General features: G+C 40.6%; 2 protein-coding genes and 1 long non-coding RNA gene across 3 annotated transcripts in view; all 3 read left to right on the top strand.

Annotated features, from left to right (window-relative positions):
• Window positions 1-3,760: 3,760 nt before the first annotated feature.
• On the top strand, window positions 3,761-14,195 carry PSMG1 (proteasome assembly chaperone 1). The gene is made up of 7 exons (XM_026706739.2): window positions 3,761-4,064; window positions 5,890-5,984; window positions 6,563-6,714; window positions 8,646-8,708; window positions 9,687-9,885; window positions 11,058-11,194; window positions 13,953-14,195. The coding sequence occupies exons 1-7, from the start codon at window positions 3,934-3,936 to the stop codon at window positions 14,022-14,024; spliced, it is 849 nt and encodes a 282-aa protein (XP_026562524.1). The 5' UTR covers window positions 3,761-3,933; the 3' UTR covers window positions 14,025-14,195.
• Window positions 4,087-5,225, top strand: LOC148128106 (uncharacterized). The gene is made up of 2 exons (XR_015740782.1): window positions 4,087-5,111; window positions 5,148-5,225. It is a non-coding gene; the product is annotated as an uncharacterized LOC148128106 (long non-coding RNA).
• A 4,433-nt stretch (window positions 14,196-18,628) lies between the features above and the next one.
• LOC113440268 (tumor necrosis factor receptor superfamily member 6-like) overlaps window positions 18,629-25,951 on the top strand; it is a 32,333-nt gene continuing 25,010 nt past the window's right edge. The window contains exons 1-2 of the mRNA XM_026706546.2: window positions 18,629-18,995; window positions 25,296-25,377. Coding sequence (XP_026562331.1) covers window positions 18,936-18,995; window positions 25,296-25,377 — 142 coding nt within the window. The 5' untranslated portion in view covers window positions 18,629-18,935. The remainder of the gene's footprint in view (window positions 18,996-25,295; window positions 25,378-25,951) is intronic.

Here is a 25,951-nt window from a genome sequence, read left to right as displayed (position 1 = left end):
GTGGCAGCTCCTCAAATACTGGAATACTGCTGTCATATCCCGCTAGTCCTCCTTTTCTATAGACTAGCCAAACCCAAATCCAGCAGCAGTTCTTCGTATGTTTTAATCTCCAGGCCTTTGGTCATCTTAGTTGTTCTTTATGGACTTTTTCCAAAGTCTCAACATCTTTTTTGTCGTAAGGTTACCAAATTGGTTGCAGTATTCCAGGTGTGATCTTATTAGGTTTTTATAAAATGGTACTAAGTACTTCATGTGATTTTGATTCTATGCCTCTTGTTTATACAACCCAGGATTGCATTAGCTTTTGGGGCAACTGCTGCACACTGCTGGCTAATGTTTAAGCGATCATTCATTAGGGCTCCCAAGATCGCTCTCACAGTTACTATTTTTGAGCAAGGTCTCGCCTAATTGGTACTTACACCTTTGATTTTTCCTGCCTAAATGTAAAACTTTTGCTTTTCTCCACATTGAAATTCATTCTGTTCGATAGGGCCCGTTGTTCAAAGTTTGTCAAGAACTTTTTGGATCCTGAGCTTCTCTTCTGGGGTGTTGACTGTTCCTGCCAGTTTAGCGTCATCTTCAAATTTGATGAGTTCCCCTTCTATTATTCCCTCATCTAAGACATTTATGAAGATAAAGACACCAAGTGCCCAAATTTTCGTCACATAAGTACAAGTTGGATGGGATTGTGTGAGGACTAAATCACTTTTTCCAGCATCATTGTAACTTTGAATGACACTAAATCAGTGGTTGTAAATTGAGGATTATCTGTGAAACCAAATAAGCCCCCTCAGAAATTGGTGCAGGGTTTGAAAGGGTCAATTTCTCTATTGTAAGAGAGCTTCAAATAGCACGTGATGATCTAGCTTAAAACTTAACTTTATTGAAGGAATTTTATAACAATAATTAGTTATTGGTCTAGACTCTTGTTCAGACCTTATGTTCACTTTTAAAAAATAAATGCTGGTGTTAAGTGTCAGATCCAAATTTGCTTCCATCTTCCAATATTGTATCAGCAGTTACACAAAGAATGCTTTCGCATCTCTTCTTTTCCTTCCCAAAATCTATTTGGAATTCTTTTCCAAAACGAACAACAAATGTTCTTTGTGGGATGAATTGCCAAGATAGTGAGACACAAATAACTTTTGTGTTGTATCTTGTATGTCTATTATGTTTGTTCTACTTAATGGCTCCTGGGTGAAGCTAACCATTGGCACAGCTGAAGTATCATCTATATGATGATACTCAGTGGTACATCTTCACTTCATGATGAAGTGACAGTGCTTTTCCAGCTTTTAGAGGTTGTGCTTAACCCTAACAAGACTGAGTGGTTATGGATTTTACAGCCCCAGGGATCTAGTGAGTTTTCATCATTAGCCTCAAGTTATACTGCGCCATTCAGGGTTGATGCCCAATCTGGGGATTCTCTTGGATTCCTCTTCCTATCTGAGGAGCTGGTAGCAGCCATGACCAGGAAAGGTTAGGACAAATGTATCCATGCATCCGTGAACCATTTGCACCCATTGGTGGATCCTGCTAACCGCTACCATAGGTTAGTCATTTCCCCATCAAACTATTGCAACTTACTCCACATGGTGCTGGCCTTGAAGAGCATTGTGAAACTTAGGCAGGCCCAGAATGCAACAGCATGTAGTGTGTTTGTGACACTGCTGCTAGTGAGTTGCATTGGCTCGCAGTTCGCCTCCAGATGCAATTCACAGCACTGTTGTCACTTGGCGAAAAATTAGTGGTGGGATTGTCTCTATCCAGTGTTTTCTGCCCTCTATCAGATTGGGCAGAGTGGGAATATCATTGGTGAAAATAGAAAAAGCTAGTACAACCCAGCCCACTTAATTGCATCTTGCACCCTTCATTCCTTGTATAAAAGCAATTATTATATTAATATAGATTAATAAATTAATAAAGAATATTCTTTCTGCACCAACTCAGAAAACTCAAACTACCCAAGGAGCTGATGATTAAGTTCTACGGTGGAAATTACTGAGTCTGCCATCTGCATGTCTATAACTGTCTGGTTTGGTTCTGCAACCCAACAGGACAGACACAGACTTCAGAGAATAATTAGGACTACAGAAAAAACTATTACTACCAACCTGCCTTCCATCGAGGACCTGTATACTGCATGAGTCAAAAAGAGGGCTGTGAAAATAATTACAGACCTCTCACATCCCGGACATAAACTGTTTCAACTCCTTCCCTCAAAACGACGCTCCAGACACTGCACACCAGAACAACTAGACACAAGGACAGTTTTTTCCAAATGCCATCACTCTGCTAAACAAATAATTCCCTCAACACTGTCCAACTATTTACTAAATCTGCATTACTATTACTATTAATCTCATCGTTCCTATCACCTCCCACTTATGACTGTATGACTAACTTTGTTGCTTGTATCCTTGGGATTTATATTGACTTTTTCCTAGTATGATTTGATTGTTTATTTGCACCCTATGATTTTAAATGTTGTACCTTATGATTCTTGCTGACTGTATCTTTTCTTTTTATATACACTGAGAGCATATGCACCAAGACAAATTCCTTGTGTGTCTAATCACACTTGGCCAATAAATCATTCATTCACTCATTCAATCAATCAACCTTCAATTTGATTCACAGTCTGGGACTGGTTAAAAACTTAACAGTTCAAGACCTAACCAAGAACCTAAGGGCTGTTGAGGTAATGTCTGAATTCCAGGTAAGGTGGTTTTTTTGCAAAGTCAGAATATTCAGGTCTGGTAACTTTGAAATTTCCATCTATCTAGGCAACCCTTTTGGGTACTGCTCCAAGAGCTCCTATTACTGTTGGTACAACCATTGATTCCTTCCTCCACAATTGCTAAACGTCAATTTACAGATTGCAGTATTTGGTTATTTTTTCTAGTTGTTTCTCTTCAATTTGTGCATCACCTGGTATTACAATATCAACAAACCAGACTCCCCCCCGCCCCCATAGTAGTGATGTCAGGCCGGATGTTGTGGGCCAGATGTCTGTCTGTTTGGATTATAAAGTCCCAAGGACCTCTCATTTTCAAGAACTTTGTCAATTTGGTGATCCCAGTCATTTTTGCCACATTCAAACTCAAACTTCTGGCAAAGCTTCCAATGTTATGGATAGTAGTAGCAACAGCAGTAGCATATTTTATTCCTTCTTTCCAAGTCATATCTGAGGGTAAGCTTTTATCAGCCTGAAGGTTACCAAAACGGCCTCTCCAACCACCAAAGCCCTCCCAGATTGAACAGGTTTTATTCCCCAGTGCGTACTCTGCTAAACAAATATAATTCCCTCAATACTGTCCAACTATTTACAAAGTCTGCACTAATATTGCTATTAATCTTATCACTCCTTATCACGCATCTCCTCCCACTTGTGACTGTATGACTCTAACTTTGTCAGTTGTATCCTTACAATTTATATTGACTGTTTCCTAGTATGATTTGATTGCTTATTGTACCGTATGATTATTATTAAGTGTTGTACTTGATGCTTGACTCTTGACGACTGTATCTTTTCTTTGATGTACACTGAGAGCGTTTGCACCAAGACAAATTCCTTGTGTGGCCAATAAAGAATTCTATATTCTACCCTTTGTAAGCCGGCGAGAGATCCTTCCCTTCCCCTACCGTCACACACACACCTACTCAACCACATAGAATCGCAATGCCTTATTTAAAAGGCCAAGCAAAAGCGCTCTTAAACGCAGACAATCCGGCTCTGGGCCAGCCGAGGGCGCTGCAAAGAGCCGGCGGTGCCGCAAATTGAAAGGCGATCCTCCGAACCGAAGGCGAGCATGCTCGCTGAGCTCCAGACTGCGATCCTCGCCGATGCAGCCACTTTGGGGCTTTAACCCGGAAGGAGACGCGCTTTTCGGCAGCTCTCCGGCTCGGTGAATCGGCTGGCTTGCGCCGGAGATGGCTACGTTTTTTGGGGAGGTGGTCACACCCCCGAGCCGCGCCGGCCTGGATGACGAAGAGGAGCTCGCAGAAGAGCGCGAAGAGACTCCGGAGGATCGGGAGATTCGGCTGGCGCTGGAAAAGAAAAGGTGGCGAGCGGGAGAGACCCGCGAGCGAGAAAAAAATGGCGGGGGGGCACACACCTCGCTTTCTAGCACGTTCAGAGTACTGCATTTCTTCTTGAAAATTTTGGCCCGGAGGGAAGGGGTGTTGCTCCTGCAAAACGCACATACTGTGGCCGAAAGGGGTGCACGGTGCACGTGGATCTGAAGTCTGAATTATTATTTGATTTGGACCAGTGTTTCTTAAAGTGGGGTTTCCCCCAAGAACTTTTCAGGGGTCCGCGAGATCAAAATCATTTGCCAGCCTATGTTGGGAAATGGAAAAATTTAAATAATGCAATAATAAATGCATTACAATCCCGTCAAATGATCGTGAGAAGCGGGGTAGCATCAGCGAATGAGCCAGTTTTCAGTTTTAACCATCAACTATAACCCATGCAAACTTTAGTTCTTTTGGGGTTCCCCATAATTATTATTTTTTTTTAATGGGAAGGAGACCTGGGAGCAAAAAGTTTAAGAAGCATTGCTTCTGTCTATTAACTTGCTGGATGGAGATTGCAGGATGTGGTACCTCGGGAGCTGGACAAAAGGGGCTTGTGCAATATGCTAAGCTTCAAACAAGCAGCAGGCATTATCATTCCCCAAGCTTATGTGAATGTAGTAATAATAATTTGTAGAACAAACTTGGATGAAGTGCCTCTCAAATTAAGTTTTGAGTATGGTATTTGATTGGTGTAATAAATATGAGTTTTAAACTTCATAATATAACGTGAATATATGATGGAGTGGGCAGTGAAACAGCCTTTTAGCACTATATATTATTCCCCTTTTCAGCAACAAAAAATCCATCTCGCCTGGGTATTCTTAGTGCCTGGCCTGATTCAATTAAGATGGGATTGAACCTGAACTGCTGTGCATTCCCATTAACTCTGGAAGGGCACTTGTGATCATTAGAAGTGTGGGAGAAATGTCAACATTGCTTTTTCTTTTTCTTTTAATGAACCTCTTATTTCAATACTAAAAATTAAGCACAAAAAATCTCCCCTCTAATAGAAGTAAAAGCTGCTTCATTAGGTGGAGTGATTTGCAGTAGAGAAACAGACGTGACAGATTTTTCTTTCCTCTTGTTTCTGTTTCCTGCTGTTTTTCAAACCCAGTTACTATTACAGTAACCACATTGTGTAGCAGCAGAAAAGACACCAAAACCCCACAAACCAAATCCTAACAAACCAAAAAAACTGGGGCTTCATAGAGCTTGCATGTAAGCTGTGTTTTTGTTATATGCTAATTTCTTTATTGTAGTTTATTTTTAATCCAACCTTTGCTTTTACAATATATTGAACTTTTAACTGTACATTCTGGATTCATGCAACACATTAAGTTTACCTGTAGTTACCTAGTCTGCATTCACGGTCTCATGTGAATGCAGCTGTATTGTTTCCAGTGGCTAGAATTTTTTATTTTCTAGTGGGAAACGGTGCAGTAATCATTTTTGGGGGGAAAGCAGCTTAAAAGCTGCTCTCTGTTATCAATGATTGGAGAGTGAAAGCATTTTTAGTCAGTGGTATTATGAACGCTTAGAGGTTTCCTTTGTATTTAGTCCATTGTGATTGTGTGATATCCAAATTGCTACCAGTAGTAGGTAGGTAGCAATTTGGTTGTTTACTTGCAGATGTTTCATTACCCAATTAGATAATATCTTCAGTGCTATAGAAATGACTGAAAGAAAACAAGAGCTCAGAGAACACTAAAAATTCCACATTAGAAATTGCTTTTTTTCTGAGGTAACTCAAGTTTTTTCTGTAGCCTTTTGTTCAGGTCTTTTTAATCCTCTCCCTTTTCTAATACTTAGAGACGTTTGTATCACCTGGAACACCTCAACTATATCAGCAGAAGAAAAGTTTCCTTGCTCAAAGTTTATCTTGGGTGTTGGAGGCAATGCAGTAGGTTAGTAGTGCGTTCTTTCTTTCAGCACTGTAGTACAGGTCATCCTTGACTTACAACAGTTCACTTAGTGACCATTACAACAGCACTGAAAAAAAGGGGCTTTTGTCTATTTTTCACACTTAGGACCATTGCATCCAAGGTCATGTGATCAAAATTCAGATGCTTGGCAACTGATTCATATTTATGATGGTGGCAGTGTTCCATGGTCATGGGATCAACTTTTATGACCACCTGATAAGCAAAGTCAGTGGGGAAACCAGATTCATTTAACAACCGTGTTACTGACTCAACCACTGCAGTGATTCACTTAACAACTGTGGCAGGAAAGGTTGTAAAATGGGGCAAAATTCATTTTAACACATATTTCACTTAGAAATGTTGGGCTCCATTGTGGTCGTAAGTCAAGGACTATCTGTAGCTTGTGGGATCTTGCTGGTTCGTTTCTGTCAACTGAAATCATTTGTGGATCGTGGTCTCTGCAAAGTGAAATGCAATGCTTAGTCTTGCTAATAATGATTGCTAATATAGATTAGCAATCAGTCTAGTGATTCATGTAATAAATCTCATTTGGTCTACAGCATTCCTGTCTTCGTTTATTTTGAATTCTGGAAGCTGGGAGCTGGTTGGATCTGCCCAGTTATGGAATGAGTGGTGTAGAACATCAAAAGTAACAAATCATCTTCCCAAAGATTCATACTGTTGCTTTTATCGGTCAGTTTCAGATCCCACAGTAAGTATATCTCATACTATTTGGTGGAGAAGTTCAGTGTAAACTTTCAGATTATTTTAAAAAGTAAAATTAAAGCAAGTCATGCTCAATTCCTGGTGATTTCTCAAGACATCTATGTAAAATTTTTTGGACAACATTCTGGAAGGTGATTGCTATTTTTATTTTTTTGACTTCCCAGTCTGGCCTACAGCCCTGGGTTTCCATTCTAACCGCCCCTTCAAATACTAACCAGAGTTGATCCTACTAAGCTTTCAAAGTGAAGTAAGTTTTTCACCCTGCTGAGACTTCAAGTTAATAATCGTTTTTTGTTTTTAGCTTCTGTGCCACACAAAGGCTTATATACAATTTGTATAGTTGTTCATGGATACTTTCTGCCTTTTCATTTTTAAAAACAAAGGAGAGTTTAAAATTAGATTACCATTAATTAAACATTAATGCACTCCTGCACGTTTATATTAATGACAGCTTGAGAATTGAGTCTTTTTAGATACTGTCCACTTAAGCAGGAATTTCTAGCTGAGAATCCTTTATGGGAACATAAGTGATTGTTCTCCATACTAACTTCGGGTGCTGTTGTGGTTTGCGGCAGCCGGTGGAGATGGCAGAGGTATCGGACAGTGAGGATGAAAGGGAACCAGTCAGGGAGTCTGGCGAGGATTTGGATGAGGGTCCTGCATCCGATGCAGGGATGGGGCCAGGACCATCTGAGATTGGGGTGCTGCCTTCAGAGTCTGGCAGCAGCGAAGCAGAGGACCCCAGGGAGCCTGTTCCCAGTCGTGTGTGTGCAGGGCTGCTAGAAGGAGAGAGAGCAGCTGAAACAGCAGGGGCAACTCGGGAGTAAGGCTGGAAGGTGATTGCCCCTCCCATCAGGGATAAAAGTCAGTCCTCGGTGACGTGTTCTTTACAGGAAGCAAAGAAGTTCATTAGATTCTGATTCCTCATTGAAGCCTTGCGAACTCTGGTTTGTCTTTGCTGGAACTTCTGTTGGCATATGTTCTAATTAAGTGGACTTCTATTTCTTGGCAGCCTTCTACAACCCTGAAGGCGTGAGCTTATCTCTCAGATTTGTATTTAATGAGTTTTGGCTTGGAATGCAACAAATTCCCAGCGTTGCAGTAAAAAAAGGTTTGATTTTACACTCAGTTTGTGTTTCCTTAATTTGGACGAAGCCTGGGTCAGAACAGGTGCCAACATCTATAGGCAGTGCTGTTTGGTATTCAAAATATAGTCTCTTTCAATTATCTCATGTGTCAGCGAAGAAGAATCGTGCAGCAATGATTAATTAAGGATGTGCCAGTTGGATATTTGTCCATATTCAGTACAGGTAGTCCTCGACTTACAACCATTCATTTAGTGAACTTTAGAAGCTACAGTGGCATTAAAAAAAGTGACCTTTGACCATTTTTTACGCTTAATGGTTGTTACAGCATCTCCAGGATCGTGTGATCAAAATTCAGATGCTTGGCAACTGGCATGTATTTATGGCGGTTGCAGTGTCCTGGAATCATGTGATTACTACTATTTGACAAGCAAAGTCAATAGGGAAGCCACATTCACTTAACAACCATGTTAGTAACCCCAAAACTGCAGTGATTCACTTAATAACTATGGCAAGAAAGGCCATACAATGGGGCAAAACTCACAACTGTCTTACTTAGCAATGGAAATTTTGGGCTCAATTGTGGTCATAAGTTAAGGACTAGCTGTATAATGTTCAGTGCAAGCATATATAAGTTCACTTAGGTGATTCTGTACTGAATGAGGTTTACTTCCAAAGGAACACCTAGAAGATTGCAGCTTGTGGTTGGTGTGTGTGTGTGTGTGTGTGTGAGAGAGAGAGAGAGAGAGGGAGGGAGGGAGGGAGGGAGATTGATTACATTAGGCATTCATGACTCTTTCACTAAAATTAATGTATTTCTCATCCTTTTCAGATTTTACTGTGCCAGTGCAATTGTTATGTGGCTGAAGACCAGCAGTTTCAGTGGCTTGAAAAGGTAATAGGGGACAAATAGCCCAGACAAGGCCAGGGTCAACTCATCAAGCCTCTTCCCTTTCTGAATGCGTGTTTGATTATGTTTTGGATAAAGCAGGTCATGAATTGGAGGCTACATTTATCTACTGTAGGAGTGACTTCATTTAACGTATGTTCTATGAAAAGAAAAAAAAAAGAGGCATTATTTGGGAGTTGTATAGTGATTCAGATTTGAAAGAAAAAAAGATGCTTTGGAATGCATATCCCAAAGGTGCTTTTTTCAGGAGGCAAGTAGACTTTCTTGTTCTTTCTTTTGAAGACGTTTCAAATATAAATGCAAGGAATATAAATCCTCCCATTCCCCACCATCCAGTCAGAGGTGAAGAAGCTTCTTGGATGAGAAGCGAAAAATCTTCAAAAGGAAAAAAAAAAAAAAGTCCAGTTGCCTCCTGACAAAAAAGCACCTTTGGAACAACCATGACCTGGATCAGGGGTCTCCAATGAGGAAAATGCTACCTTGGGGGTGTTACTTGAAACCCTGACACACGCACAGCCCTGCTTCATCACATGTAACTATTAACATTAAAAATCAGACTGAAATTATTACAAGGCAGGGGCAGAATCATTAGCAGCTCCCAGTATTTTGGTCTGGCAAGAATGGATATGCCCTAGCACCATAATGGTGAACCTATGGCGCGTATGCCGGAAGTGGCACGCAGAGCCATCTCCACAGGCACGCGAACCATTGTCCCAGCTCAGTTCCACTGCGCATGCGTGCGCGCCTCCCACCAGCCAGCTGATGTTTGGGTATCTGCCACGCATGTGGGGAGGGGAGGATGCCTGCGAGAGACAGGTCTGCATGCGCAGGGGCTGAGGGAGCACGGGGAGGGTCGCACATGCATTGCATTTCACGGGATGACAAAAAGGTTAGCCATCACTGCCCTAGCTCATCTCTCTGGGGATTGTTCAGCAATGATGGTGTTTTTAATCTTCCTTTTAGGTTTTTGGATGTCTGCAGCAGATTGATTTGCAAGTACTAGTTCTTTCAGCGTGTCCTGTAACAGATTATAAAACCACTGAGTCCACTCTGACTCTCCCTTCACCTTTCCTGCGAGCATTGAAAACAAGAGAGTTCAAAGATAAAGTTTATTGCTCTCTTCTAGAACAACCAAACATTATACGGGATCTCCCAGCAGCAGGTATTTTATACCATATTTTATACCATATATATATATATATATATATATATATATATATATATATATATATATATATATATATATATATATATATATATTTCTTAAGTTTTTGCGGGTACTTACATGTGTGGTATTCAGCTTTGTTGGGTATTTTCCCACGTCATTATAGTTGTGCTTTTAAAGTTGTAGCAACGTTTCGGCAGAATCTCATCTGCCATCATCAGGCTTCTGTATTGTTCGTCCATATTGTGTTCTCACAGACGAACACAATACAGAAGCCTGGTGATGGCAGATGAGATTCTGCCGAAAGGTTGCTACAACCTTAAAAGCACAACTATAAGGACATGGGAAAATACACAGAATTTCTAGCATTTTTTTTCAAGCAATTTATAAATAAAGGCATTATAATTTACCCTAGGAAGCCTTACTGAATCACTGGACTTTTAGTTCTGATAGGAATTTATTTATTTACTTTTACTTACAAAAATGCTGGTGACTCCCCTGGATTATTGTTTCAGAGATATTTCCTTATCAGTTTTTTCAATGCCTTTAGCAATGGCAGAGCTTCTAATGTATTTGAAAAATTCTTTAAAAATTCAGTGAGGCATTCAAACATGTATCTGCCTTAAAAGTTGCCCATGTTGAACTGTCTAGCACAGTCAAACATCAGGAGTTAACCACAGGAAATGTTTTATAACATTTTGTATCATGTCATAAAATGTTTTATGGTAATTTTTATGTCATAAAATGATTTTTATGTCATAAAATGATTTATAAAATTTGCCAAATTTCAATTCCATGTGTTCTAGATTTTGGAGACATTCTGTAAATCAGCCCCTTTGAAGATATCTTAGTTCAAAACTTTAATGAGTTAACTCATTAAATTTTGTTAGCTTCACCCCCACCTTAGAAGTTATAATGGATGAGATCCAATATATTTTAACAACAGAATATGATCCATTCTTTGGTCCTCAAAGATGTGTTAGAAATCAGTTATTAGTGTTGCAAGTTAAAAGTAACCAATTTATGTATCAAAGTAAAATAATCATCGAGCTGAGTTCCCTTTCTAGGGTAAAATGAAAGATACATACTGCAGTCTAATGAATTGGTAGTTTGCTGTAAACCAAAGAATGTACCATATTATTATTTGTTTTCCTCTCTTTTCCATTTAGTTCTCAGTTACTGTCAAGTGTGGCAAATCCCAGCAATATTTTATCAATGTTACACGGATATACTCCAACTGGACTTAGTAACTATTGAAACCTTCAAACCTGTCTTATCATCCAAAATTCTAAAAAGTTTAGTGGAGGTAAGATTTAATTATAACATTGAACAGCAAAGAGATGGGTGAATTATTGTGTTCTGCCCAACATAATAGGAGAGATGGGAGCTATATAAATTTGATTAATAAATAACACCAAGTCCTTTCAATTACACTTGCATTTACATGAATTTAAATAGATATATGCTGGTAAATTTCAAACATTTGCATTCTTTAATCCAATGTGGACCTACCAATTTAAAAAAAGAGAAAGTGTGTGGCTGCAGAAGCCAGAATTCTTCAAGAGGATTGAGACTGAATAAAAAGATCAAGTAAAAAGATTGAAGTGAGTGTCCCATGGGAAAGTGGCAGAATCAGCTGGAGACATAAGATTTCCAGCCTGAAGAATGTCATTCTTGGCCACCTTCCAGGTACATCTCAGTACATCCTCCATTATCTGCACACAGCATCCTGAGGCGGGTTGTGGGGGAAAACACCTATTGCAGACCAAAACGCTAAGTCATCCTCAGAAGATTTTTTTAGCTACGGGAGGATAATGGATTACAGGCAGAAATGGTTAGTGACCCATCCTTTCACTGGGCAGTTTGCCCCAAGCCCAACAAGAGTTAGTTTTTCTGAAGTTGACCAAGATCAGTTAAGAGGCTGTTATCTTCTGTGACAATAATTAAGTGCATTATGATTATCTGAATGCTGTTAGATTAAATTTTACTTTATTAAATCAACATGTAATCTTAGATTCATAGCAAGTGAATATGATTGCTAACACTCAAATAACTGACCATGAAAAGAAAAAAGAATTATATTTACTACTTGTGCCAAACAGTCTTCTCCTTATATTTATGGGAGTGCTAACATGCTCACACAAGTGCCTAGGGATATTATTTTTGTCTATTTGCCAACTTCAGAAATAATTTTAAAGACCATTTTGTGGGAGAGCTGTGTGATTTTTGGAGAGTTTGGACTGCCAATAAACATAGCCCTGCTTCAGTTGTGCCTATCCTTATTGGACAGAAATGCAGTGCAGATTGCATCAAATGCAGTTGCATCTGACTAGATCAGTGTTTTTCAAAATTGGCAACTTTAAGATATGTGGACTTCAACTCCCAGAATCCCCCAGCCTGCAAGTTTGAAAAACTCTGCACTAGATATATATAAGAATGAATGCCCAATTAAAATGTTGATGTTTATAGTACCGTGTTTCTCCAACAATACGGCCTCCCCCAGTAGGAAGTCCCAGCATGTTTTATTGGCATTAAATCAAATTAAGCCCCTCCCCCTAAATTAAGGCCTATATTAAACATGAGAAATGGGGGAATGGCGGGGGGACTTGCCGTTAGGAAGCATTTTTGTTGCATTTTGTTGGATATGGTGCTGCCTGCGTTGACTTTGGCATTGGTGGGGCACTTCAAGACCTTCCGCCACCATTGCTTTCCCTCCTCTCCATGCTGCCGCTGTGTTTAGAACAACGCCACGGCATTTGGTGCAGCCACGCACGGCCAACCAGGGCTCCTCCCTGCAACCAGAGCCCGGCGAAGGCACTAGGCTTCAGGTGCTCCTGTCACCGCCTTCCCTTCACCTTCGGAGGCAAAGCCAGTTCTTTTAAAAATGATGCCCTATTATTGGTATGACAAAGCCTCCCCTGCCCGAGAGGGCAGCCCAACCCCACGTGGGGAGGCGAATCTCCCGGGGCCGCAGCACAGGATCGGCCCACCCCGGGAGAAGCGTCCAGCCGCCATCCCTGCCTGGCACCAGGCAGAGCGTGAAGAGCTTCGCCTGGGGTGCCCAGCACAGCTGACAGGTGGGCCCTCCTGCCCGGCAGTGGAGCTCTCACCAAGGCAGCAAGCGCCTCCCCGCCAGGCCCTCTGCTCATCCTGCCAGCGCCGCACCAGAGCTATGCTGGCTGGCCAGAGCCAGGAAAGCAAGCCGCGGGTGCGCGCCCGCCTGCGAAGCGAAAGAGCCAGGCCGACCTGAGCTTGGCTTCCTTCCCAAGTCCCTCTAGCCCAAACCCGAAGGGGTCACCGGGAGAGGCTGCCCGAGGCAGTGATAGCGCCCACCCATCCGTGGACAGGGAGGCAAGGCGACAGCCTGCGCTGCGTCCTTCTCTGAGCTGAGACCCGCAGAGTCAGTCCCTCTGCCCACTGCCCGTGCCGCTGCAGCGTTTGGAGCTGCCGGCACATTTGGAGATGTGTGGGGATGGGGCTGGGCTGGGCGAGGGCTTGAAAGGACGGGCGGCTTCGGGCTTTCTCCGCCAGACCCACCGGCCATGGAAGCAGCGCTGCCAAATGCTGCAGCGTTGCTCTAAATGCCACGGCAGCATGGGAGAAGGGAAAGTAATGGTGGCGGAAGGTCTCCCGATACGAAGTGTCCCACCAACGCCGAGGTCAACATCCAAGCTGTCGCCGCCCGCCCACCCAAGGATGCAAGGGGGGCAATTAAGTCACCCCCGAAAAGACGGCCTAGCTGTTTTTTGGGGGGTCAAAAAAATAAATAAGGCCCGGCCTTATTTTGTGAGAAACATGGTAGATTTAAGAATGTTCAATTTTATGTTCAGTTAAATTATATTTTCTTCTGTTGATGTCTTTATTCAGTAAATTATATAAAAAGATGAAACAAAAACAGTTGATTAGCAAACTGTAGAGCTTTATGTGCTGCATTTCACAAATGCTTCACTTGCAGGTGGTTGGTTTTATATGTAGGTGTTTTATATGGGATTTCCCCCCAACAATTATATAGTGAAACCCTTTCAGATGTTGCTCTAACTTTATTTTTATTTTGTTTTTAACAGGATATTTCAAGAAGCACAGAAATACTGACAAAATTAGTGACACCTACTGACATTCATAACATCTACACTTAAAAATGATTTGTGGTTCTTCAAAATTTGATTAAGTTTCTGTATTTGTAAACTGCAGCTACTTTGGAATGTAGGACTCTTCATAAGTGGGGCATGCTCTATTTTTTGTATCACTGGTCATTTGGGGGAGGGTTAGACTGATTTAAAAAATTAAAATATGACCTTTTTATTTTACACAAGTGGAAAAATATATATTTTTTCTTAAGAATATTTTATGCATTTTGTTTCCTACCCACAAGTTACAACACTGTTACTACTAGACAGATTGCTGCAACGAATTGTGGTAGACTTGAGGGAAAAAAGCAAAGGGGGCAGAACAGTTTTCTTAAAATCAGTGATAACTGCATCACTGGTTTTCTCATGTTTCTTCTCACTAAGCATGGTGAGAGGAAAAATGCACACAGTAGAAACAGCATGAATATTAGAAAGCAGAGAGCTGGCGTTAGATGATCCTGACAGAAAAAAACATTAAGGAAGCTTGAACAAAAGGGATAGGGTTTTGGAAAAATAATTCTTGGGATTGGTGGAAAGAGAAATGATGTAGCTGAAAATACTAATTTTGCAGAGGTTGTAATTACAGTGTATACATTCACAGAAAGAGCAGTTATATTACATAGGTTTTGTTGAGCTTGACAGTGCTCGCTTCTGATTGCAAGGCTCTGACTTTTTTAATACATGCTTAAAAATTTCCACTCAGTTAAACCACAACATTTATCGTAACTGATCAAAAAAAAACACTATTTGCAAACAGGTGTTTAATCCACTACAATGGGTATGAAGCCTGCAAGGTGATTCTACTCAAACACTCTCATTATTGGACACTGCAGTTAAATTAGTAACACGCTTGCTAAGTGAATCTGGTTTCCCCATTGACTTTCCTTGTCAGAAGGTCACAAAAAGAGATCATGTGATCCCAGGATATTCCGACTGTCATAAATATGAGTTCTCAAGCATTTGAGTGTAAATCATGTGACCATGGGGATGCCCCAATGGTCATAAATGTAAAAAATGGTCATCAGTCACTTTTCAGGACCGTTGTAACTTCAGTCACTAAATGAATTGTTAGCCGAGGACTACCTGTATTATTCCATTCACCTTCCCAATATAGATAGAAGAGTAGAATAGATAGAATTTCGAAAAGCGTTGGGAACTTAAACGAACGTAACTTAAATATATTTATTATCCATTTTTCTGTGACTGAAAGTATATGTAGAAATACTGAAACGTTTAAATAATGCAACCATCACAATTGTAAAAAATGCATATTGGATTTTAGCCTTTCACAGTCAGGGAAGGTATCTCTTTTAGAGAGTCCTTGCCTTGCCTGTTTGCGGGACGGTAGCCACCAGATTCTAAGTAATGTATTGTGTGAATTCAGAAAAATACATATCCAGGCATAAGTGGGTATAGATGCTGCACTTACAGGGCCACAATGCTCAGATAGGACAATGCATACTAACAATGGCATTTGAAGCCTCAGTATTTCCCAGAAGCCATCACCTCCATCCTATCTTAAGCTTCATGTATTCAGGTATTGTGTCCCAGGGTGGGATACAAAACAAACACAGTCACAGAAAACAGGTTAAGCCCCTTTTATTCCTTCACTTTGCTTCCAAGCTCCAAATATTCTTGACGGAAGACAAAAAAACTCCCACACAAACAGTTACAAGAAGAAGGAAAAAAGCAACACAAACCAGGCAAGATAAGGGATGGATGACATCCACAGATAACACAGACTGGGAAGGACACCAAACTCAGAGAGGATATTTCCACGCTTTATTTCCAGCGTTCACCTGTATGCATGTCTGACCTCTTTTTCAGTTGCCACAGCTGCAGCCCATGAAGAGGATCAAGGCCCTCTCCTGAGTAGAATACGTTTCTCCCTTATCCTCCTCCCTGCCCTAGGATGGAGTGGAGATGGCCCTAGGTCCTCCTCTGACTGCTCAGCTGGCCTCTGCCCTTCCCCAGCCCACTCCACAACCTCCGGAGCCACACTTCCACTCCCTGTTGGCTGTTCCACCTCTCCCTCAGAGTCAGTCTCCACCAGGGGCATGGCAGGTATGATCAGATATAGTGACCAGCTATACAGGGGTCTCAAATTGGCAGCCCACGGGCCAGATGTGTTCACATGCAGGCCACGCCCACCCCAGCTCCACAAAGTGAAAAAATGTGATATGTCACATGGTGCCATGAGTTTGACACCTGTGATTTAAAACAAAGGTAGCTGCTCATGAATACTTAAAATTATGCCTTATGGTGCTGCAGACAATAGTGTTGATACTCCATGTTTTTGTCCATGTTCCTGCTGGCCACACAGCAGAAATCCTGGAAACTTTCTTTTTACCATTACTGTAGCTGAGAAAGGGGTGGACGGTGGGCCATAATGATCAGGATGACCCCTGAATGGCAGACCATGTTGGAGAGTGGGCTCTTCAAGTAGGAGTCCTACTTACATTCACGTGGAGAATGATGAAGCCATCAACTGGCTATATTTGCATAGTGTGATTAATCAAGTTCACCATGGTTTGATATTAACTATGGTTCATAAGCCACCCATAAACAGTTGATTCACTCTGTCTGGATGCATGTAACCTGACTAGTTTATGGTCTAGTGCATGGGTAGGGAAACTTGGCTCTTTTATCACTTATGGACTTCAACTCCCAGAATTCCTGAGTGAGCCATAAAAGGTTCCCCATCCCTGGCCTACTGCTTTTTCAGTTGTGGGGGAAATCAATGTTTGACTGGAATGGGACTGTTTAATATACAAATTTGTATATGTCAAAAGAATTTGTATTTGTATATTATACAGTCCCATTCCAGTCAAACATTGATTTCCCCCACAACTGAAAAACCAGTAGGCCAGGGATGGGGAACCTTTTATGGCTCACTCAGGAATTCTGGGAGTTGAAGTCCATAAGTGATAAAAGAGCCAAGTTTCCCTACCCCTCGCCTAGTGCATTGTGTGAGCTCAGTTTTGGCATGATTCACTAAACCATAAACCATAGCTAATCGACCTGTGTATGAGTCAAATATGGAAAAATCATGAAATCCTCCTGTAAGCTACCTATGATCTATTTGTTTAGCATATTGCATAAACATAACTAACCTTGGTTGGTGGCTTACATTGTATGAACAGAGCTGGTAAATTTGAACAACATGCTAGTCTAAAATGTGAATGGTTAGTTTATGTTTGGTTAGTTAGTGTTGTTCAGTCAACCATGGTTAAAACAATCATGGTTAGCAAGTTGCCCAAACTCAGTCACTATGATGTGCTTGTGCATGAGCTGTGTCTATTTGGAAAATGAAGGTGTGGAGAATTTTGTCCTGCAAATGTATTTCAACTTACTTCTACAACAGTTGTACAGATGTGATTTGCAGTTCCAGAGAGATGTTGGACCATCTGAAGGGAAGCTTATTATTTGAAGCTTATTCTCCACCCGCTTAGCCCAAATGGACGTCATTTTTTTCTGCCCTTAGATTGAGCCTAAAAGAGTCAGTTTAGTGTAATGCTTAAAACACCAGGCTAGAAAACAGGAAATGATGAGTTCTAGCCCAGCCTTAGGCATTGTTGGAAGGAATGTCAATCTGGGTTCAGTCCCAAGTGGGAAGAAAGACACTGGAAACCTGGAGACTGCAGGGAAGATGGTTTAATGGAGGACAGGACCACATTGAGGTCTTGGTGAAAAAAAAAAGAGCACTTGTGTGAGAGAGGGAGAGAGATTTATACTCTTTGTTGGGCTTTGAACTTGCTTCCTATTATGGCTTAATGACTTGGATCTGAGTGAGGGCTAATCCCATCACCCTGGAGTAAACATCTTTTGTCTTGTAGATAGGATGGCTGTCTTGCTGGGACTATTAACAAAGGTGGGGGCTGTTTTCCAAGACCATGTTTCTCCTTATCTCATCCAGGGAGGTAGAATATTCTGCCTTTTAAATATTTCCTAGAATATTTCATTTTTCTAGAAGGGTGGGTGTTAACTTTCTACAACACAAAGCCAGCGGGGTGACCTTGGGCCAGTCGCTTTCTTTCATCCCTAAAAAGCAGGCAATGGCAAACCACTGTAGAGAGTTGTCCAGACTTGTCCAGGTAGTTATCAGCAATCAACAATGACTTGAAAGACCTGGACACAACACACACAAACACACAAAGAATTGGATTAGACTCCCAGGGGTTTTCAAACTTGACAGCTTTAAGACTTGTGGACTTCAACTCCCAGAATTCCTCCTCCAGTCATGTCAGCTCAGGAGTTCTGGGAATTGAAGTCCACAAGTCTTAAAAAGTTGCTAAATTTGGGGAGCCCTGGAGCGAGAGCAGCACATAGGTTATAACGGGGTTGCTGTGCCACCCAATCTGCATCGACTTTTAGCGGCGGTTCTTATCTGAAAGTCAAAAAAGTTAGCAGATTTAGAATCTGAAGGAGAGGGATCCTCACAGAATACTTGGGATCGTAAGCTAAACGGGACGGTCGAAGAAAAAAAAGAAGGGGGGGGCAGTGAAAACCGGTTTCCGCCTTTCTTGAAGAAAAGGAGCGCCCAGTAACTTTCCGTAAATCAATCCAATGGCACATCTTAAACCTAACAAACTAGGCGTGTCTTCTTTAGCGGGCATTGGAGGAGGAGACTCGCCTCTGATTTATTTAGTGGGCGGGGAGGGAAAGGTTTTAGCCTCCTACAACTTTTGTGCGCCCCGCGGAAACTGCGAAGTTGGGAAGGGCTTCGCTTGCTCTGCCGGGAGAAGAGGGTGAACATCAAGGGCTTTCAGCTGCTTTTCACGAGCGGGGATTCCCGGTGACGCCTGGTAGGGGGGTGGAGAGTTTAAGGTACCCCCGTCACAAGACACACATGCAAACACACCCTCCGCGTTAAAGAAAGAAAAGAAGAGCTGGGCTGCGAGATTAGCCGCGACCATTGAAATGGCGCAGATGGAGGTGGTGGTGATGATGATGGTGGCGTGCCTGGCTTTCCTGCGGAAGGTAAGACGGAGGAGCAAAATAAGGCGGGAAAAGCTCCGGGTTGCTCCGGGAGCGCCTCCTCGGCCGCCTGAGCGAGCGAAGAGAGGAGGTGAGGGGCGAAATTCCTTAAGGGAACGGGCGCCGCGGGGGGAGCTTCATTGATTCCGCCGGCGCTTGCAGAAGCGGCCGGCTCGTCCCGCGGAATCGGGGTGTCAATTATGCAGGGCTTTTGGGTAGGTTCGTTCATTCTTTCTCTCTCTCTCTCGTCACAATTAGAAAGGAAGTTCAAGCAGTTGTAAACATCGGCAGGCCGCAACTTTCTTTACTTTCTTTTACTTTTCTTCTGACTCTTCTATAGGTTCAGGCGCCGATAACGTCGGGTCACTTCGCAGACCCGCAAAATGGACGAGATTAAAAAAAAAGATAGATGGATTAAAAAAATGAAGAGGGAGCTGAGGGTAGAGGGGGCGTGGCCTAGCCCCGCTTCTGGTTCTAACAGGTTTTGCAGGTTTTTGGTCCTCGTTTCGGGATGGCGGCAGCGGCGGTGGGGTGAAGCCGATCTTAGCCCTTTGCTCAACCGGCTTCCGTTCTGAAACTCAAAAAAGTGTTCCTGCAGCCATGTTGTTGTGTTTTTTTTTTAAGTGGCTTACATCTGTACTGGTAGTCCTCGACTTAACAGCCACAATGGAGCCCCAAATTTCTATTTTTTTAAGTGAGGCATTTCTGGCGTGAGTTTTGCCTTGTTTTACGACCTTGCCACATTTGTTAACTGAATTGCTTCAGGTGATAAGTTAGTAACCCTGTTGTCAAAATGCATCGGGTTTTCCCACTGACTGCTTGTCAGAGGGTTAGGGTCACATGAGACCCCCCCCCAACACAGCAATGATTATAAATATGGACCACTTGCCAACAATCTGAATTTTGATCACATGATCACAGGGATGCTGCAAAGATTGTAACTGAAAAATGGTAATGAATCACTTTTTTCAGTGCCGTTATAACTTTGAACAGTCAGTCGCTAAATGAACTGTTGTAAGTTGTGGGCTACCTGTACTGAAAAGACTTACTCTTATTCATGACTTGTGAGGTAAAAGGACATCTTGGGTTTAAGACATTTTAGTCCATTCCATTAGATAATTCACTCTAAAGAAATGCTCCCCAGAGATATGCTCTGATTTATTTAACTGGTTTATTGAATAAATCCCAGTTGGGTGAGTTTATGCAACACACAAAAGCAAACTGTATTTTGATGGACAACATGTTCTGTGAACTCCTGGAGTGTATTCCACGCTAATAAAAGTTTGATTAAAAATAAGATGGAAAGTGCTGTGCTTCTAATCTGGCCCTTTAGTTTCCCCAACCTGGTGCCCTCCAAATATTTTAGAACTACACATGTCAGAGCATAGCTAAAGCACAACGGTAAATTGGCATTGTGCATGCATTAGGATGGGGAGTGAAGGAACACCCATGAAAGTAATAAGGAAATACATCAGTAAAGTGATTCATGTTTCTTATAAATCAGGGTGTTTATAACTAGGCAATGCTTTTCACAAAATTAAATGTACGCAAAAAGTTTAGACAAAATGTCGAGTTCTCTTTGGAACTTTGGATTTTGATCCTTTTTGAATTTTTGGCTGGAAACAAATCATTTGATTTATGAGTTTGATTATTAGAAAAGCTGGAATATGGAAAGAAAGGAGCAATGATCCCGAAGGGATAAAACATAAATATATTTATAACTGCTGTAAAGAAGATTGAAAGTTGCTCCTTTAAATCTTTTATTCCCCTTTTCTTTTTTTTCAGTCCCTATTCTTTCTTTCTTATCACTTTTTTCTTTAAATTTGTATTATTTTTATTCTGTAAAAAATTCATTAAAAATTAGAAAAGATTTAGGTTTTTTTAAAAAAAGAACAAGGAAAATATTTTGATGTCAAAGAGCAGTCTATATTAAGTGTAAGTTTAAAGTAGAATGCAGTGGACTTGATTGGATTAGGCTCAGTCCTGATAAGATTTCAGGTTCCACCTTGGACTACTGAGAATGCCTAAAGGCTATTCCCCTGGGGGAGAGGAGGAATTTCCATAATTACTTAGAATGGTGCAGTCCTTTGGTAAGCAAAAAGCACAAATTAGTTTTATATTAGCAGTGCTAAAATCTTCCATTTTTTTGTACTAGATAAAAACTACCATTTGCATTTCTATGATTGAGAGACTATTCTGAACAGATTTCCATCTCATGCTACAAAATTAATTTTCCAATTTGAGGGGCATGCTTCTAAAAAGCAAACAACTGTATACTTTCATATGGGAAAAGGGGGAACTCTGAATTCGGAGAACATTGTACAGATCAAAAATTGGGAACTTAATAAGGCAAATCAAAAATTACAAAATTTCATTTTCCTAAGAGTTCCTCGTCAAATTTGAATTTTATCACAATTAAATGCAGCTGAGTTTAAATAGCATGTATACATTTACTAGTTTCAGAGTTCAAAGATAGGTTCTGCTACTCTATTGGATGTTTACCTAACCATGCTCACAGTCCTACCAAGTACCAATATAGTTCTGTTTTATATTTTCCTAATTCTGTGAGCTAATTCAAGATGATGAGGCTACTTTGCAAAGGGTTTTGTTTTGTTTTTTTAAGAGAAGAGTGACAGAGACCCCAATCAGGAAAGTGAGAATTTCTGTATATGCGTAAAATGTAGAAGTTCTATATACTGAAGATCAATGGGAAGCATTTATGTGGTGTACTACCACTCCATTACAACTATTAACTAATTGATAGTTAGAAATCCTTGCCAACATATTATGATATAAACTATGATATACACAACCTGTGAAATCACAGCTACTCGTTCTTTATAGCTAGTGTTGGTCTTCATTCACATTCAGTTCTTCCTATAGAATAGAGGGAATATAATGTATTGATGTGCTGTATATGCAAGTCCAAGCAGTGTGGCTTTTTGTAATTGACAGAAATATTTTCAATATGCAAATGTTCTAGGTGCCATTCAAGGCTTTGGGGCATGGCAGTGTGTCAATAATCACTAGAAACACCATTGCCAATTTATGCCATAACATTTTGATTTTTGGACCTTGATTCTTTGTGATGTTCCCCTCTTCTTTTGTCTTCTATTCTACTCTCCTCCTGGTATTGCCACATCAGTTCTCCACAGTTTTTTCTTTTTAATCACAATTAAACTTGGGGTGTTATGTGCCAAGGATTTATCAATTTGTATTAAGGATTGTGGTTGGTCGCACAGTTAGCCAGATATTTAGACTGGATTTGGCATTTTTATCCATTTTTTTAAGTCCTTCTCAAGGACCCAGGTTAGGCAAGTGGTGTTGTTACTATACAGTAAATACTGGTGGCATCCACAATCCAAGGCCAACAAATATACAACACAGAGATAATCTAGGCTAGAACAACAGTAAGAAAACACACACACATATCAGCAACTCCATAAACACATTAATCTAAGGCCTGAAACCACCTTTGTCTGAATCTTTGATTCAGCCTGGATCATGTTAAATACCTAAATTAATAAATATACCTAACTTTAAAAAAAAGGGCGGTAAAATTTTCTATTCGTTTCATATGAGTTCATTAACTTGCCTGCTTGCACAATCTGAGAAAAGACCTATAGTTTAAGATGGCAGAGACAGAAATGTTGGGGGAAAGAGCACAAGAGGGAAATGAACCTACAGACATATACACACCGTAAATACTTCGTATGTTTGAAAAAGCTGAGATTGAAAATCAGACTCACTGGCTATATTTGCTTATCATGGTAGGTTAATGCAGGAATACAAAGCTTTTCATTTATTAAATATATATATATATATATATATATACAAAGGATCCATAAACTTTATACGACAAAACAATAAAGTGAAATAGACAACAGCTGAAATATGAAACCTTCTCGTCCTGGGATAGCTGTGGAGAATTGATGTGGCAATACCAGGAGGATAGTAGAATAGATGACAAAAGAAGAGGGGAACATCACAAAGAATCAAGGTCCAAAAATCAAAATGTTATGGCATAAATTGGCAGTGGTGTTTCTAGTGATTATTGACACACTGCCATGCCCAAAAGCCTTGAATGGCACCTAGAACATTTGCATATTGAAAATATTTCTGTCAATTACAAAAAGCCACAATGCTTGGACTTGCACAATTGCTTCAGTCTTTTGAAATAGTGTTTATCTCCTTACTATTGCTGTATAACAGCAAGTAACTTAGAGTTTGAGGAAGTTTTGCCATGTTATGATTGTTGTTAGCTTATTTTATTGGTTCTGATTAACCCTCAGAGTTTTAAAACAAAGTTGAATTTGTTTTATATTGTTTTGATTTATTTATGTAATTGTTTTAAAATATGTTACACTTGGCAAATATAAATTAATGCTTATTGTTTATCTGTGTGCTACTCATGATAGATCAAAGGTTATTCATACAGTATGCCCAACTGAAGTGTGACAAAGTTTCATGTACAAGTAGAAGGAGATAGTGAGATTAAAGTTTAAGTTAGAGTTGCATTTTTAGCAACTGAAGGAAAAAAAATGTTGCCATATATTTAAAGTTAGGTGGTGTACTTTAAAAGTTATCCAGATCCTTTCCTGTGTAAACAATTTGAGAGTTCCAACTTAATATTGTTAACTAGAACCATGACCTCCTGACCTCCTTTCAGAGATATTTCCTTACCTAAACAGAGAAATAGAATGGCCATGAGCAGGCAAAAAAGCAGTGGGAGAACAAGCAACTTCCAGCTTCACCATTGACTTTGCATGTGGGAAACTGACAAGAGTGTTGGAAGTTGCAATTATGTGACTGAGGTGATGCTGTAGTGCAAGGGTGTCAAACTTGATTTCATTGAGGGCTGCATCAGGGTTGTGTTCAACCTTGGTGGGTCAGGCTGAGTGGTCGTGGACAGCTCGATGTCCTGCAGCCTGTGTGTGGTCTTCCTGGGTTCCATTTTCACTGGCAGAAGGCTGCAGGAAGCAGTCGCAGCCAAAAACAGAGTTCTGGCAGAGGCACCGTTGGCTGGTCCTTCACTTCTTCCAGGGCAGCCCCATAAGCCAGATCTAAGCACGGGCTGCATCTAGCCCGTGGGCCTCAAGTTTGACACCCCTGCTGTAATGGGTACAATTTTGCAAATACAACTGGTGTGTGAAGTTCCTTGAAATTTCAGTTATATAGAATTAATGAGTCCCAGATTTTATACGCATCCTTTAAGTTAGCAGAATTGAGCTACCTTGATTTAAAATACTTTGCACAATGATGCACTATTTGGGCTAACTGAAGGTTACAAACAGACAAAAAGATAGGAGAATTTTAATGGTAGATAGATAGATAATTCCCCAGATCTTGTCTGAAACATTATTGGTTGAATATTTGAATTGGAGTAACATCTTTATTAGGGACCAATTAAAATCCCACAGATACTCAAGCAAGATTTTAAGTTATCCTGCACTACTTGTCAGACAAAATGCTATAAAAAGAGGAGATAGGAAGTCCAAATATTAGCTTAGGCTAGTTTTTTTCAACCCTAAGGCCTAGTTTCAAGATGAATATTGTTCACTTGGTCTTTTATCCAATTGTAGGTATTGGTGTCAGATTACTCTAGTGTTCAGAGACAAAAATAGCTGGCACCTGAGTTCAGGAAAAAAAAATTTTTTTTCCTCATCAAGTAATATAGCCATTATGGTTTTTATTTTTATTTTTCAAGCTTGAAAGAATTCTGATTTGTAAAATGGCTTTTGGAGTTCTTCTTGTTTCATCTTAGAAACCATAAAAAACTCCTGATGTCTAAAAAGTTGCTTGAATCACAGACTTTCTACTCTTTTCTTCGGCATAAAGATCCCAAAGGCAGTAGTCCTTAAATATTAGATACTAGGAAGCAGTGGTGGAAGATGGTTATTTGCACTCTAGTTCATGTGCGTGGACTTCCCCAAAACATCTAGTTGCCACTGTGGGGCAGAGAATAGTGGAGAGTGAGGAAGAAGACCTTAACAGAAATAGGTCAGGAGGAAAGTCGAGGAAATTGTATTTTATTCTGAGCCTGTGACCTGGACAAGTTACTGATATTCATCACATGTTATACTCATTCCATGAGAAGCACTATATAATATCTATTCTCACACAGACGCACCCAAAAATCAAATTTTATTTTATTTTATTTTATTGATGATAGGATTTGAATTTAGTTTATCTTGACAGCTTTGCAGAACAATGGTTTGACTGTGCATTTCTGATTAAGACAAGATAATATTGCTGGAAAAGTGCAATGATTAGAAGAAACCTCTCCCTTTCCAAACCCCCTAGGTCGAATCTCCAGCACTTCGAATCTCCTGCGATCCTGGAGAATTCCTATATTCTGGGATTTGTTGCAAAAGCTGTCCTGCGGGTAAGTTCTCATAATAAGATGATATGATTTTATATTCCGGTGAAAGAAATTGGGGCTGTCTTTTTTGAAAGAACACAGAAGCTACTGTAAAACAATTAGTGTCAATAGGTAGTGTCTTTGAATCTAAGAAAACCTTTCTCATTTTAGGCTATTCTATATAGTTAATCCGAATTGAGCCCAACATTTAATTGAGCCCAAAATTTCTGTTGTTAAGTGAGACATTTGTTAAGTGAGTTTTGCCCCATTTTATGCCTCAGCTGTTAATTGTTTTCTTCCCTCAGTTAAGTGAATTGCTGCACTTGATAAGTTAGTATCCTGGTTGTTAAGTGAATCTGGCTTCCCATTGATTTTGCTTATCAGAAAGTAGCAAAAGGGGATCATATGACCCTGGGACACGGCAGTGGTCATAAATATGGACCAGTTGCCAAGTATCTGAATTTTGATCACATGATCATGGGGATGCTACAAAGTTCGTAAGCGTGCAAAAATGGTGTAAGTCACTTTTATCAGTGCCGTTGTAACTTTGAATGGTCACTAAATGAATTATTGTAAATCGAGGACTACTTGTATTTGT

Source organism: Pseudonaja textilis, chromosome 1 (genome assembly GCF_049901715.1).
Source record: "Pseudonaja textilis isolate UNSWEBS1 chromosome 1, rPseTex1.2, whole genome shotgun sequence".
Classification (NCBI taxonomy): domain Eukaryota; kingdom Metazoa; phylum Chordata; class Lepidosauria; order Squamata; family Elapidae; genus Pseudonaja; species Pseudonaja textilis.
This window is presented reverse-complemented; position numbering and strand designations above follow the sequence as displayed.